The sequence below is a fragment of the Notolabrus celidotus genome, chromosome 13 (genome assembly GCF_009762535.1).
Source record: "Notolabrus celidotus isolate fNotCel1 chromosome 13, fNotCel1.pri, whole genome shotgun sequence".
In the NCBI taxonomy this organism is placed as follows: domain Eukaryota; kingdom Metazoa; phylum Chordata; class Actinopteri; order Labriformes; family Labridae; genus Notolabrus; species Notolabrus celidotus.
In genome coordinates, this window is record NC_048284.1 from 124,743 (window position 1) to 139,927 (window position 15,185).

Here is a 15,185-nt window from a genome sequence, read left to right on the forward strand (position 1 = left end):
GAGATCTTTAAATCAACACCAGGATAGGATCGGCTTGTATCGGTATGGGCAGATACCAAAGTCCAGGTATTGATATTGGGACCTAAGAAGTAGGATCGGTGCCTCCCTATTTATTAACACATAAACACACAAAAATACCAAAAATTGGTACCGTTGAGTACCGGTACCGATTCCCAGGTACCGGGTATCAGTACTGTATCGGTTCAAATGTGAAAGGCACCCATCCCCACTGTCTCCCTTACAGCATCATTCAGCATTGAGTCGATACGCTGATATAAAAGATGGACTGCAGTTCTTCATATTTTACAATCTTGGAATCGAAACAGGAGACGCAAACAAACTATAATAACACACTCTCAAACTGACCCCGCCCCCCACACTGACTCCGCCCACACAGTTCTAGCAGCCTCACCTGACGTTGTCCTCAGGCTCTGGCTCGCTGTCGCTGTCCTCGGCTTTCCTCTTCACACCTCTGCCGTCTGTGCTGTCGCTGGGACCTGCAGACGACTGGACAGGACGGAGAAAACACATATAAATATATAATCAGCAGGTCAGCAGAGAGCAGAAATCCTGAACGCATGAAGGAGTCTTCAGGTTTGATAAAAGCAGAATTATACACCTCGTCTTTCTGGGATTTTGTTGTGCTCTTTTAAATGTACAGTCATGGCCAAAAGTTTTGAGAATGACACAACTATTAATTTTCACAGTCTGCTGTTTCAGTTTTTATAATGGCAATTTGCATATACTCCAGAATGTTATGAGGAGTGATCAGCTCAACTGCAATTCATTGCAAAGTCCCTCTTTGCCTTGAAAATGAACTTTATCACCAAAAACACATTTCCACTGCATTTCAGCCCTGCCACAAAAGGACCAGCTAACATCATTTCAATGACACACAGGTGTCACACACATTAACACAGCTGTGGGTGTTGATGAGGACAAGGCTGGCGATCAATCTGTCATGATTGAGTGACTGGACACTTTAAAAGGAAGATGGTGCATGACACCATTGTTCCTCATCTGTTAGCCATGGTTACCTGCAAGGAAACACGTGCAGCCATCATTGCATTGCACAAAAAGGGCCTAACAGGGAAGTTTATAGCAGCGAGTAAGATTGCACCTCAGTCAACCGTCTATTGAATTATCAAGAACTTCAAGGAGAGAGGTTCAATTGTTGCCAAACAGGCTCCAGGGTGCCCAAGAAAGTCCAGCAAGCGCCAGGACCGTCTCCTGAAGGTGTTACAGCTGCGGGATCGGGCCACCACCAGTGCAGAGCTTGCTCAGGAATGGCAGCAGGCAGGTGTGAGTGCATCTGCACGCACAGTGAGGCGAAGACTTTTGGAGGAAGACCTGGTGTCAAGGAGGGCAGCAAAGAAGCCACTTCTCTCCAGTAAAAACATCAGGGACAGACTGATATTCTGCAGAAGGTACAGGGACTGGACTGCTGTGGACTGGGGTAAAGTCATTTTCTCTGATGAATCCCCTTTCCGATTGTTTGGGGCATCTGGAGGAAGACGAGGTGAGCGCTACCATCAGTCCTGTCTCTTGCCAACAGTGAAGCATCCTGAGACCATTCATGTGTGGGGTTGCTTTTCGGTCAAGGGAGTGGGCTCTCTCACAATCTTGCCTAAAAACACAGCAATGAATAAAGAATGGTACCAGAACGTCCTCCGAGAGCAACTTCTCCCAACCATCCAAGGGCAGTTTGGTGATGAAGAAAGCCTTTTCCAGCATGATGGAGCACCTTGCCATAAAGCAAAAGTCAGAACAAAATGGCTCGGGGAACAAAACATTAAGATTTTGGGCCCTTGGCCAGGAAACTCCCCAGATCTTAATCCCATTGAGAACTTGTGGTCAATCCTCAAGAGGCGGGTGGACAATCAAAAACCCACAAATTCTGACAAACTCCAAGCATTGATTCTGCAAGAACGGACTGCCATCAGTCAGGATTTGGTCCAGAAGTTGATTGACAGCATGCCAGGGAGAATTGCAGAGGTCTTGAAAAAGAAGGGTCAACACTGCAAATGTTGACTTATTGCATGAATTCTGTGTAATTCTCAATAAAAGCTTTTGATACTTATGAAATGCTTCTAATTGTATTTCATTATAACATAGAAACATCTGACAAAAACACCTAAAAACCCTGAAGCAGCAGACTTTGTGAAAATGTAATATTTGTGTCATTCTCAAAACTTTTGGCCATGACTGTATATACAAACAATCATGCATTACTTTAATAAAACATCACTCTGAGTTATATTAAATTAAAATCTGTGAGATCCAGCTGCATGTCTGTCTGTTTCCTGAGCTGTAAGAAACATCACAAACATAACCTTCTGTTCCTGAAGCCTTTGTGCCGTTTCATTCATGTGCTAATGTATGGCCGCCTATTGTTGGCGGACGAGTTTATAACTCGACACACGCAGAATTTAAACCGTCATGTAAAACAGAAACATGGCCGTGACCTGAACCCTGAGACAGTCAGACGGACCGCTTTACAATACGACTTTAAATATGCATGACAAAAGGGGACGCGTTTAAAAACACCGACAGAAAAAGAGTTTTTAACAATCTAGGTGTTTCAAGGATTTTCTACATTGTGCACAGTTCAGATATTTCAGATAACAGCTTGTTGAAACCAGAGATTACAGAAACACACCCTCACACATTTCTGCAATCATGTTGATCGAGCTCTGAGTTCTAAGCAGATTAAAAACATCCAGAGGTTCAAAACGATGATGCTAACTCCATCGAGCTCCAGTAAATAAATTAATAAATAACCCTCATGTAATTTAACAGTATGTGACAATGGCTTAGTTACAGAAAAATAGTCAAAAAAGTTTAAAAAACAACAAAAGATTCAACATTATTTTCCAAAGTATGTCAGAGGTAGATAATCTCCCCCTTTTTTGTATGTGTGTGTACTTTTCAAAAGAAGAAGCTGTGATTCTCTTGATTTAGCAGCTTGTAACAGTAGTCTTCTCTAAGCCCACCGTGAATGCGTCTCTCCTCCCGGTGTTCCGGTTTTAAAAGTGACCCTGTAAACTGGAGCCCTTCAGCTGAACGTGTCAGTGTTTGTGGAGTTTACACAGCTGTTGAAACACAGAGGGAGTTCCTGGGAATGCAAACTAGTTTAGTTTTTATTAAGATTTCAAAACATCCTCATCAGATATTTAATGATGGTCTAAAGACGTTTATGAGGGATGCATCCGGCTGAGAGTCTCCAGTTAACAGGGTCGCCGTTTAAACCAAAACACCGGCCGATCTCTGCGATCACGGCTTTTTGAGTTCTAAAGGATTTTAAAGCCGTGTTGAAACGTCTTTGCTACTCGCACTTATCTCCTCTCACGTGTTGATTCAGTGAATCCATCTGTGATGAAATATAGCACCATCTAAAACAGACCAGCTGAGTCTCTTCATGCTAACAGGCTAACTGTTGTGTTGCTCATAATGATACCTGCCTGTCCGTCTGCTTCTATGGTGTCATCTGTGATGAATGGCATTCCTCTTTGTGTTACTGCCCTCTACTGGTCTGGTGGTGTAGTGAATGTACTTTTTGTTTCCTCCATACGTCACTGGCCTGATTTACACAATCTACCCGGGACTTCAGCCCGCGGTCCAAACGCAGACAACAATGGGGGACCAGGAACCTTTTAGTTCAGGGGGAAGTAGTTCTGGGGGCTAAAATACCCCAGAACTCTTGGTCCAAATGCGCCTTCACATGTTGTCATGAACATAAGTTAGCTCCATGTGTGACAGGAAACTTACATTGCCTCCGTTCTTCATCGTGGCCTTCAGGGACTGAGCGGCATCCTGGAGAGAAAATAAAGACTTAATTCTGACTCTACTCCTGCAGCAAGGAGGAGTTATATCTTACTTATCTATTCATGTTACTCTGCAAAATGTCCTCTTCATGACTGGGTCTGAAGATTACAATATCCCCTTCACTCTGAATGTGATGATGTGCAGTTCAACAGGATCCTTAAAATACTGGTGTTGCACGTGGCTGCAGTTTTATTTGTTTTCATCATCCTCAGATTACACGTCAGGAGTCTGATGTTTGGTTACTCACTCTTAATATTCACGCTTCAAGAGATCCACATGAGAGGACACTGCAGATCAGCAGGATGTTAAACTTAAAGCTGAGTGATGTTTGACTCTAGAAATTTACTCTAAAACTTTTTGGATTCACGTCTTTTCTCTCCAGGTCGATGCAAAGTCACATGTTAGTGTTCTTCTCAGGAGTTCTTGGTGAACAGAATCGTTTTCCCAGGTTTGCCGAGCTGCACAGAAACTCCACGTCTGATTTAAAAACATGTCGTACCTTGTTCGACTGCATCCTCATGTCGAAGGCCTGATGTCGGGCGTTCTGGACGGCCTCGGGTCGATCTCTTCTCCCCAGAGCCTGAGGGGCGAACTGGCCTGTGGTCAGGTAGGCGGGGCCTTGCTGCTCCGCCTGAAATAACAAGGAAGAAAATCAACTGTTATGCCTGAAGGATTTATGATATTTTGTCCTCAGTTTTATCATCATCCATCTGTTACTCACCTTCATTCTCTTCTTCTTCTCTTTCATTCTCCTCTTGAAGCCCTCCTATAAGACAAAATGTGAAGACTTCATCAGAAACAGAAAGAGAATAATCACTGAGGAGCAGTTTCTCTCTCTTAGTGCTAGGTGTTGTTTAAATCAGGGTTTCAGGGTCAAAATCAAAACCTGGACTTCATCTGAAACCTTATTTGAGAATTCAAATCAAAGCGGCTTCATACGTAGCTCAATAAATGTCCTCCATTGATCCTAAACTGGGACATCGTGGTGCTGCAGCAGCCGGTTATGAGATATAAATCTTACGTCGTCATCTTTGCGTTTCTTGAAGATGTTGTCCTCAGCCACGCCCACCGCCTGCATGATCAACTCCACCCGCTCCAGTTTGACGTAGCCGTTCTCCGTCAGGTAGCCCTGCAGAGAAACACAGGCGAGGTTAACATGTCACAGCAACAGAGATACACGTGTTTGAACAGGCGCAGTGTAATACAGGAATATTTAGAGATATGACGGTGGCCTTCAAGGACAGGAAGCTGCTGTGATGCATGATGAGTACGATCCTCTTTTTGTTTATTAATAAATTATTTTTGTGCACAACAGCAACCACTCTCTTCTTCTTTTGACCGGTGCGTTTCTGCAGCCACTCACTAAATTCAAAAACATGCATGTTTCTAGTTAGTCTGTTCTGTGCTGCTGCAGAAACATGGCAGTGCAAGATGTGTGGAAGGGGATCTGCCCATACTTAGATAACATCCCATTTCTACTGAGTCTGTTCCGCTAATCTAAACCGCTGATGATACTCACGCCGGTTTTGTGCACGACATCTTTGTAGATCCTGACGAGACGATCGATGGCTCCCTCTCTGTAACACACACACATGAATAGATGAAGTCTTTCAGGGTGGATTTAAATCAGAATCAGGACAGACATTGACCTGAGAGCACTCCGCATTCTCAGACACTCCAGCAGGTAAGAAACAAACATTAGGAGCTCCTTTTTTGTCTTAACTGATTAAAAACACAAAGACAAAGAAATGCAAGTCTGAGCTTCTCCCCCGAGTTTCCATTGGGATCGGTGTCAGAGGTCAGACTGAAGTGTTGGCATGTTTACATCCCAGTGAAAGGAGTATTCAGACTGTATCTGCACACAGAGCAAAGAAAACACCTGCACTATTTGGAGCTAAACACTGTTCTGTAATTAACCTGGTTTCTTAAAGGAAGCTGAAGACTTCACTTTAAGGTCAAGGCTGGACTAATTCATCAGACAGGAAGCGTTACAAACTTTTAAGAGCTCAGATCATTAAAACTGTTCATTAATCACATCAAACACAGTGGTTTCCTGACACTCACCTGATTTCTAAGGATGGCAGGTGAGGCAGGAAGTCGTTCCCAACAAAGAAGCACATGAAGACCCAGTCGTCCACGCTGCGCTCAAAGTCGAATTCGAAGGGCAGGCTGGCCATCGTCAGCTCTCTGGCGAGGTACTGACGACACAAAGCAGAGAAACAGAGATTAGATTTCCTCTCAGACTCGTTACAGTTAGACGTTAATCCATCTTCTTTTAATTTGAAACATAGAACAAGTCCAACAAAACCAAACGAGGTAAACATCTTACCTCCCGCAGAACGCATAGCCTGATGAAAATGAACTCCTGCTCAGACGCAGGCATCGAGTCTGCAAACTCATCGTGCTGCAAACAAGAACAAGACATAAAGAAATGAAGTGTTATTAATGCATATGTCTGTTTGGTAACAGAACGCTACTATCTTAAAAGTGAAATAATAATCAGCAAACTTTTCACTTCATAAACACAAACAAAGATGTTCTTCATTTAACAGCAAGACAGCAGAAAATATTCTTAACACTTAAAAATGTGAATTACAAGGAAACAAATGTTTACATTTCTGACAATTATTCTCATCCAAACAGCCAAACTAAAATGAAAGTATATTAAAGGTGACATATCCTGCAAAATGGAGTTTTTAATGGTTCTCTCCCTGAAATCTGTGTCCCTGTCTACAAACCCCCTGAACAGTCAAAGACTCCATTCTGCCCCTGTTCTGATTTCTCCACCTTTCTGTAAATGTGTGCTGAAACCAGCCGTTTCAGTTTTCAGTGTTTTTCAATGTCACAACGCCATCCGGTCTGTAACAGGAAGTCAGAGCTCGGAGCTTGTTCAGCCCATAGACTGTATAAAATACAACTCAACCCCTCCTCCGTTTTTCATTCCCTGCACACATGTGTGCTAACAAGGAGCTTAGGAGGGAGGCATGCTAGTTGTAGGCTGTCTTAATAAACACAAAGGTCGCTTTGACTCCCCACGTCTGCAGATTTGAAGATCTAGTGGATGATTTTTAGTTTTCATGGAAAAGTGCTAGCGCTAGTTAGCATAGCCACATAGCTACATGTTGGTAGCTGTGTACCAAGACACACGTCGACATGCTGACAAATAAAACAACAAGAAACACTAAATCTGTGACCAATGGTTCAGAAAGGTCCTGCTGCAGGCGCCTCTCCGTCAGGATCAGATTCTGGATCAGATTCAGAGGGTTGAAGTAACGCGGGTCTGTGAGCAGCCGTGTATATTCAGCCAACATGTAAACATTAGATCAACGTGCTGGACAGCCGAGGCCACACCCACTTCCTGAGGGGGCGTGGTCAGAGAGAAAACAGCCTGTTCTGAGCAGGGCTGAAGAAGAGGGGTTTACAGGCAGACCAGAATCTGATTTCAAAGTGTTTTTATGAGCATAAACTTTAAAGACATGTTTTGGGGACCTCTTAGACCAATATATGTTGATGAAAAAGAGCATGATATGTCACCTTTAAAGTCACATTTCACTCTCAGAGGAGATATTTAGCATACATGTAATTATAAAAAATAACCTTCAGCCGGCACGTTAAGATAAGGAGCGCTCACCTCTCCCTGTTTCTCTCTGGCCGTCCCTTGGCAGTCTTTGATTTCATGACCCGTCTGTCCGCACAGACCACAGGGGCGGGGCTTGTTGGGTTTGAACTCCTCTCTGATGATGGTGAAGTTTGGCTCGTGGGTGGCCAGACCCAGCATGATCAGATCAGCTGTTCAAGAGAAATATGAGACAGGAATCATGATGTCGTTCTCAGTTTAACATACAATAAAACTCTTCAGGAAGCTCTCGTGATGAATGTGTGTTGGTTGGGTCGAGGGTTTGAGGCTTACCGTCGGCTCCACACAGGCAGTGGTGTGTGTTGGGGTCGTGGTGAGGTTGAGCTGTCAAAAAGTCAACAAAAAGACAAGTAAACAAAATGTGTGGGAGCTTTTGTGTGTTTCAGAGAGTCTGCAGATCCACAATGTGCAGAAGGTTTTTATTAAACAATACAGAGTTCAGTCAGTCTGCTGAACATGCTTTCTGTTTCTGTGTCTGGCTGACATGAACGTGATTGTTTAATGCATTACTGTTATAAAGTCATGAGTGTGGTGAAAGCTGGACATATCCTTCTACATATCTTTACAGCTTCAAACATGCATCTATGATCTAAGTGTATAAGCTTAAACAGCTGTACCTCTCTGTCTCCTGATGTAGTCCATGATCTTGTGTTCACCTTCACCAGGGACGCTGGCATCAGAGAGGATCACCTGGATAAAAGAACAAAGCTTAGTCCCTGAAACAGCCTGCCTAAAGGTAGAGGCTAACACAGTATTTATTTATTTATAAGTCTTCAGATGTAAATAAACATATGAAAATCAACGTACTGTGACATTCTGCCATCCGGGATCGTTGCTCAGGCGGTCTGCGACGTAGTATCGTAAGCACTGTGCCAGGTTGTCCATAAACTCTGTTCCCTGCAGACACAAGGGATCACATCATGTAAATAAGCTGTTAGAGGACACTACACACAGCTCACTGCCTCACTGTATCGTTCTTTTCATGTTTGCACTCCTTAAAAGTTCCTGGAAGACGTCAGGACAAGCAGCGCCTGAGGGTTTCCAGAATTTCTCATCCTCTCAGGAAAGAAGGTATCCAAGATGACCGGCGAACTCAAGTCTGATGCTTTGAGGACAGTCGTGGTCTTTATATCAAAGCTACGTGTATCGACAGTGAGTGAAAATAACATGCTGCTGAGCAGAAAAGAGAGCAAAGGAGCTTCATGTGTGCACAGATATCGTGCAGGATGTACACCGGTCGCTCCGGGTGAATTTTCCAGATGTTGAAATTCTCACTGCAGCTCACCCTGACTTCTTGCAGAAATTTGGCTAGGTGAGCAAACCTCTGAGGTGAAAAATGTGTCCATGTGGGTTCACACATGCAGCCCATTTTCCAGGAGTTCAGTACATGTGTGACTACAGCTGATTCATACATAATTCAACATTACTGTGAAGAAATAATCCCTACTACAGACATAAAAACAGCTGAAACAGTTGATTTTATAAGAAGGTTCACTGAATGCAGGACCGTTGCCACTTACTGGAGTGATACAGTTGCTGTCAAACCTCTCTTTGATCTCTTCAGGTGGAAGGTAACCTCCTGTTGAGGACAACAAATGACAGGGAAGGTTATTTAATGCATAAATGGTTTACAGATAGGAGGACAAATACGTTTACTGTACTTTTAGGAGGTTTTATTTATTCTTCCTGAGTGAGCCGTCTGAACAAAACTCTCCACAATTTTTCAGAAGTGCAAATGAAACTAAAGGTGCAAATCTGTGCAGCAGGCAATAAAAAAAAGATGAACGTGCATCATAAACACACACCTCTCCCGATGACCTCCTCCCTGATGCGGCTCTTCTCCTCCGACAGCTCCACCGACTCTTTGGAGGCACGAAACCGCCGAGAGCGCTGCTGGTTCATCTTGGCCCGTGGAGCCTGATCAAAGTTACACAGAGGGTCATTATTATACTGTTGTTTTAAAAAGAATACTGTTGGCAGATAGAATCATGTAAATATAAAAGATATATGGAGGAGGTTTTCTTTTGGTTGCGTCTGCCCCGCTCAGGCTGTGTCACTAAAAGGTTTCTCACCACTCCATCGATGGCCATGTAGAGGACTCTCCTGGGTCGCACGATGTTGAACAGGCGGTCAATGTACTCGAAAATGGCGACCATCATCTCATCCTCATTTTTCGGGGCAGGCCTGTGGACAGCAGGACGTGCAATTCTCAGGAAATGTGCAGAATTCTCAGAAATATATTTATTCTTTTCTATGATTTATTTTGATATTTTTAAATCATTTCCCAACAAAAACAATTCTAGATGTTTATTTATATATTTATTTTATTCATGAAATAATTTCTTATTATTTTTATTTCATTACACATGTCTGTGCCTTTGTTTGATTTTCTATGTTTTGTCTTTTTAATATATTTAAAATGTGTGGGCTTATCAGTGTTTCATTTCTACTATATTTAAAAATCAAGGATTGTAAAGTTTAGTTTTTTGGGAAGCATAAAGGTCTCCCTGTAATCTTTGACGTCATTAACATTTTATATGTTTCAAGAAGTCGACGAGAATCGAACATAACACCTCATTTTGTGACCCCTTCAGGTTAAATTTGACTGTAAAACTTTTATTTTCAGACCTTTATCAAAATAACTTTAGCTTTATTGAATAAAGTGAATAAAGAGATGCACGGAGGATTCACTGTGATGTGTGATGTTTCTCAAAATGCACAGTTGGAAGCTCAGTGACTGGGACACACGGCTTCATCGCCCTGAAAACATCTCAAATTACAAACATTCTGAACTATATTATGATATAAACCTCAGTAAGTTCTCTTCAACTGAATCCTATAAAAACAGAGACACTGATCATGGGTTCGTAATAGAGGCACTCTCCTTTGGTTCCCTGTAGTCAAATGTCAAATGTCATAAACCTGGAGGTGACCTTTGACTGTAACCTCACTCCTGAGAAACACGCACAGTCATACAGACCTGTCACCAAAGATGTAATGCCAGCATAAAATCAGTGCTGAATTTTAGTAACACTTAAATAATGGTCTATGCTTTAACCTCCTCCAGGTTAGATTATTGTGAATCAGAAAACAATCGACTCAAACTCTGCAGAGACTTCAAACGAAACTAAGAAAAGAGAGTATTTTTCTCCTGTTTAATGATCTTAAACTGGCTTCACATTTCTTTTCTCATTACTTTTAAAGCACTTCATGGACTCAGACTACATACCTGAACTGCAGTCCCCTTACCAACCTGTGCACAGCCTCAGATCCTAAAACAGGAAACTCCTTAAACATTCACACCTCAAACTTACAATCTAAAGGAGACTGAGCGTTTGTTTTTCTCGGACTATTCACATCAGTACCTTCTTTTAGATCACTTATAAAAGATAGATTTTTAATCCAAAGGCTTTCTTGTAAACTCTTTATTATTCAGCCATTGTTTTAATGCTTTATGTTGCTCCTCTTTTATTCTTTTACCCAGCTGATGTTTCAAGTTGTTTCCCATTATATTCAGTATGTCTTACTGTTTTATCGTGTCCCTGTTTCTACTCTGCATAGCTCTGAAATGTTTAAGTTTTGAAAAGCACTTAATAATAGTCACAATGATAAATGTCTAAACTGCACAGAAGTGGTTCCTACTTGTCTTCTGGATGTGTACAAGGATGGATGATCCCGTTCATGTCCAGGTATAAGTTGTCGAACTCCACCTCGTTGGGGTTTGGTTTGGTTGTATCGACAGGTATGCGGACTCCATTGCATTCTTTCCCCTGAGGAGATAAAACAAATCACTTTAGAGGCCCTGAATGAAACCAGTTCACAGATATAATCAGGTTTAACGACATGAAGCTGGCAGTTAATCCAGTGGAGTAGAATTGTATATGGACTGTCGGGACGTGTCCCTACCAATCTCAAATGATGGCTTAAGGTTGAAGGGGAAAAAAATCTCTTCATGCAACAAGTTGCTGTGACTTGAGACAAGATGAAGTAATGTAAACTTGACACTTTGAATAAAGTACCTGTAGGTGTCTACAGTATATGAACAGGGGAGGAAGGGAGAGGAAAGTCAGATAATACAGATTTAGTTAAAAGCTACAAAGAAAGTCCTGAGTGCTGAACAGAAAGAGGATTATAAAATCATATGTCTGTGGTCACAGGCTCAGACATGAGTTGAGTGTTGCATTGCAGACTTGTTTGATGGGGCTCACATGGGGCCTATGTCCCCACAGAGATGATGTTTCTGATGTATTAACTTATGAAAATGGTTTTAAATGTAGCTTTAAACTACTTTAGAGGCCCAGAATTAAACTATTTCACAGAGATAATCAGGTTTAAGGAGAGAAAACTAACAGTCATTTACAGAGATGGTGTTTCTGATGTATTAACATATAAAAATGGTTTTAAAAGTAGCTTTAAATCACATTAGAGGCCCTGAATTAAACTATTTCACAGAGAAAATCTGGTCTAACGACATGAAACTGGAAGTTAATCACATAGATGGTGTTTCTGATGTATTAACATATAAAAAATAGTTTTAAATGTAGCTTAAAATCACTTTACAGGCCCTGAATTAAACTATTTCACAGAGAAAATCGGGTTTAATGAGAGAAAACTAACAGTTAAGCACAGAGATTGTGTTTATGATGTATTAACTTATGAAAATGGTTTTAAATGTATCTTTAAATCATTTTGGAGGCCCTGAATTAAAACTATTTCACAGTGAAAATCAGGTCTAACGACAGAAAACTAGCAGTTAATCACAGAGACTTTATTTCTGATGTATTAACTTATAAAAAAGTTCTTAAATGAAGCTTTAAGTCACTTTAAATCACATTGATTTAGTCAGCAGAGAAACTGCCGCGCAGATTTGTTTACATCCGGAGTTCGACAAACTTCGGGTTTTTCCGGAATGTTAGCATCATTTAAAAAAACACACACACGAAGGTAACAGTTACACAGATACTGAAACAATGTGGTAAAAAGAACAAAAAGAACTGAACTGAAACCAGCTGTGAATGTGTATAAATCATAGACTGTATAATATGTATAAATGTTTCTTCCCGCTCAGTAAACAGGCTGCTAGCTAACATGTTACCTTCTCTCAGTAAACAGGCTGCTAGCTAACATGTTACCTTCTCTTAGTAAACAGGCTGCTAGCTTACATGTTACCTTCTCTCAGTAAACAGGCTGCTAGCTAACATGTTACCTTCTCTCAGTAAACAGGCTGCTAGCTAACATGTTACCTTCTCCTCGACACAGTGAACAATAATGGACGCGTATTTCCGGCTCAGCCAGCGGAAGAAGGCCGGGACTCCCATCTCCTGAAGAAGAGTTTCTGATGAAAGTTATTAAAATATGAACTCGTGCGAAGCGTTTAAAACAGCTTAATTAAAACAAGAGACTTGATGCGAATGAGAACAACAGCTCGGCTACATGCTGTTGGCCGGGACCGTTATCAACTGTTTCCGGGTCGGTTCGGTCTTTTCCGGAGCATTCCGGAGAGGCGCGCGGGCCCACAGCGCCCTCTGTGGCCAGGCGTGGTACTGTGATATAAGACTATAAGGCCTGTGACTGTATTTTACACAGTCTGTGGCCTGTACGTGGTTTGCTCTGCAAGATACTTCCTGTCTGTTTGACTTTGTGTTCTTCTTTTAACCCTCCTGTTATGTTGCGGGTCAAATTGACCCTTTTAAAAGTCTATTTTAGGCAGTATATGCCTTTCAAACCAGCTAAATGCAGCATAAAGATCTGGGCAGCATGTGACAGAAGATGGATCATGTTAATTATCAAAATCACTTCATAAAAAAAAAAAAAAAAATAGAAATAAAAATAAAATGAATGAAAATCTGTCATGTTAAACTTTTGCTTTTTATATTTAGGGCTTTCCAAAGTACATTCAAAAAAGTTTTAACATGAATTTTAATGTAATACGAGTGAGTTCTCCTCATTGAACCATGATCTGTAAGAATTAAAGAACACCAATGGACTAAATCTTGATTTAAATAGTAATGGAGTTAAAAATTAGATTAAAAAAAAAAAAGTGTTTTGGTGATTTTTTGGGGTTCTAGGTTCTGACACTTTTGGATAATTGACCCAGGAACATTATCGCTGTTCCAGAGAAACAAACATAACAGGAGGGTTAACTGCATTAAAATACATAGCTATAAATCCTCTTCATAATTTATAAACTAATTTATTTTTAATTATTGACATTTTGAAACAGCCTCTGACCCTAACCTTTTATTTTATCAAAACGTCCTAATGCTGGACTTACTTTGTGACTTGGTTTAAAATCTTAACATATTTGCAAAAATGTAAATTACTCACAAAATACAAGCCTTTTTAAAGAAGAGTTGCTGTCCAATTTTCACTTATATTCTTTGCTTTATAGGCTTTGTTGATTTTAAAATTCAAGGTTCCCTTTTTTGTCATTCAGTCACATTTAAAAACATGAAGGAACGAAACACATTATTCAGGTTCAGCAGCATACAGAATAGATAACAAGCTAAAAGTAGACTCTACAAATAAAGAAATAAATACATAACCTAAAGCCTACAGTAAGTAAATATAAAAACATAGTTTAAAAGCAGTGAGAAAGTGCATTAATGTGTGCATGCATTAAACAGATATTAATAGGTGTAAAATGTTTGTTGTACTATACATATAATGAGGATGTTGCAGTTAGTGGACCACTGAAATGCACCAGGCTTTATTGTGATGTGTGAACCTTTGAATATTATTTGATTTGGATACTTTTGATATCAAGTCTATTATTAAAAAAATTGGAGTTGATTTGACCAAATGTGTGAGGAGAGGTCAAGCAGCTGCAAGTTTAAAGAGATTAAACCCCCTTTGTTTTATTCTTTTTAAAGATTCACATTAAAACCAACAAAAGCATAAAAGAACAAGAGACATCCAGCACTGAGGGTGAGTTTACTTTGGTGAGAAAATCACAAACATTTACTTCTTTTTTTGCATCAAAATCTTCTTAAATCAATAAATATTGTTCTTGATTTGGTTAATAACTAATATTTGAAAGCTGTGCTCAGATATAAGCAACCAAATATCAGTAAATGTGTGTAATGTGTGAGTCTGGCAGGACTCTGTGTGTATCATGTGTAATTGTTTTGCGTTTGAATCTCCATCATCCTCAGCTTCATGTTACATAATGTTCCTTTAATGGGGACTCTGTGAACGGATGCCCTCTCGCTTCCCAACCCTGCAGCACCACATTTAAGGTGAATTAGATATTTTCTCCCTCTTCATCTCTGTGGTTCATGTTGGGAGAGGAGGAGGAGGGTGAGGAGGGTGAGGAGGGGGGGAGGAGAGAGAGAGAGAAAGGGCCATTAGCCTCCCCTCTTCAGGCAGGGCGGGCCTGACATCAACACTGCAGTATTATTACTGCAAAGAGCTGCTGATGGAAAACACTTGGCCTGCTCCGACGGGCCATTTCCATAAACATTTACGCTGGAGCTGCAGGTAATAGGACGCAGCCATCATTTCAGTGTTTGTGCAGGGAAGCAGAGGAGATGGAGGAAAAATCGGATGCAAATCTGGGATGTGAGAGCTCCCACACAAAGCCCCTCACTCAGATGGAGGCGGCACAGCTCAGGAATGTGACATGAGAATACTTTTCAGCAGGTGCAGGTGGTGCATTCACTGAAGTCATGGAAAAATACACGCTGATTCTGAGCTTCTGTAGCTTTAGACTCATTTCCATAAA

The 15,185-nt window shown here is 41.1% G+C and overlaps 1 protein-coding gene across 6 annotated transcripts in view; it reads right to left on the reverse strand.

Moving 5' to 3' along the window:
* Nucleotides 1-13,086, reverse strand: part of xrn2 (5'-3' exoribonuclease 2) — a 47,611-nt gene extending 34,525 nt beyond the window's left edge. For 4 of the 6 annotated variants that reach the window (XM_034699238.1, XM_034699237.1, XM_034699236.1 and 1 more), the window contains exons 1-17: nt 12,706-13,086; nt 11,105-11,232; nt 9,535-9,646; nt 9,268-9,379; nt 8,983-9,041; nt 8,270-8,359; nt 8,080-8,152; nt 7,736-7,786; nt 7,457-7,614; nt 6,155-6,229; nt 5,890-6,023; nt 5,345-5,402; nt 4,847-4,954; nt 4,547-4,591; nt 4,325-4,456; nt 3,769-3,813; nt 413-507 (exon numbers count right to left, since the gene is read on the reverse strand). In XM_034699238.1, coding sequence (XP_034555129.1) covers nt 413-507; nt 3,769-3,813; nt 4,325-4,456; nt 4,547-4,591; nt 4,847-4,954; nt 5,345-5,402; nt 5,890-6,023; nt 6,155-6,229; nt 7,457-7,614; nt 7,736-7,786; nt 8,080-8,152; nt 8,270-8,359; nt 8,983-9,041; nt 9,268-9,379; nt 9,535-9,646; nt 11,105-11,232; nt 12,706-12,780 — 1,550 coding nt within the window. In that variant the 5' untranslated portion in view covers nt 12,781-13,086. The remainder of the gene's footprint in view (nt 1-412; nt 508-3,768; nt 3,814-4,324; nt 4,457-4,546; nt 4,592-4,846; nt 4,955-5,344; nt 5,403-5,889; nt 6,024-6,154; nt 6,230-7,456; nt 7,615-7,735; nt 7,787-8,079; nt 8,153-8,269; nt 8,360-8,982; nt 9,042-9,267; nt 9,380-9,534; nt 9,647-11,104; nt 11,233-12,705) is intronic. The other 2 variants (XM_034699235.1, XM_034699239.1) reach the window with 2 other exon arrangements.
* Between the last annotated feature and the right edge of the window lie 2,099 nt (nt 13,087-15,185).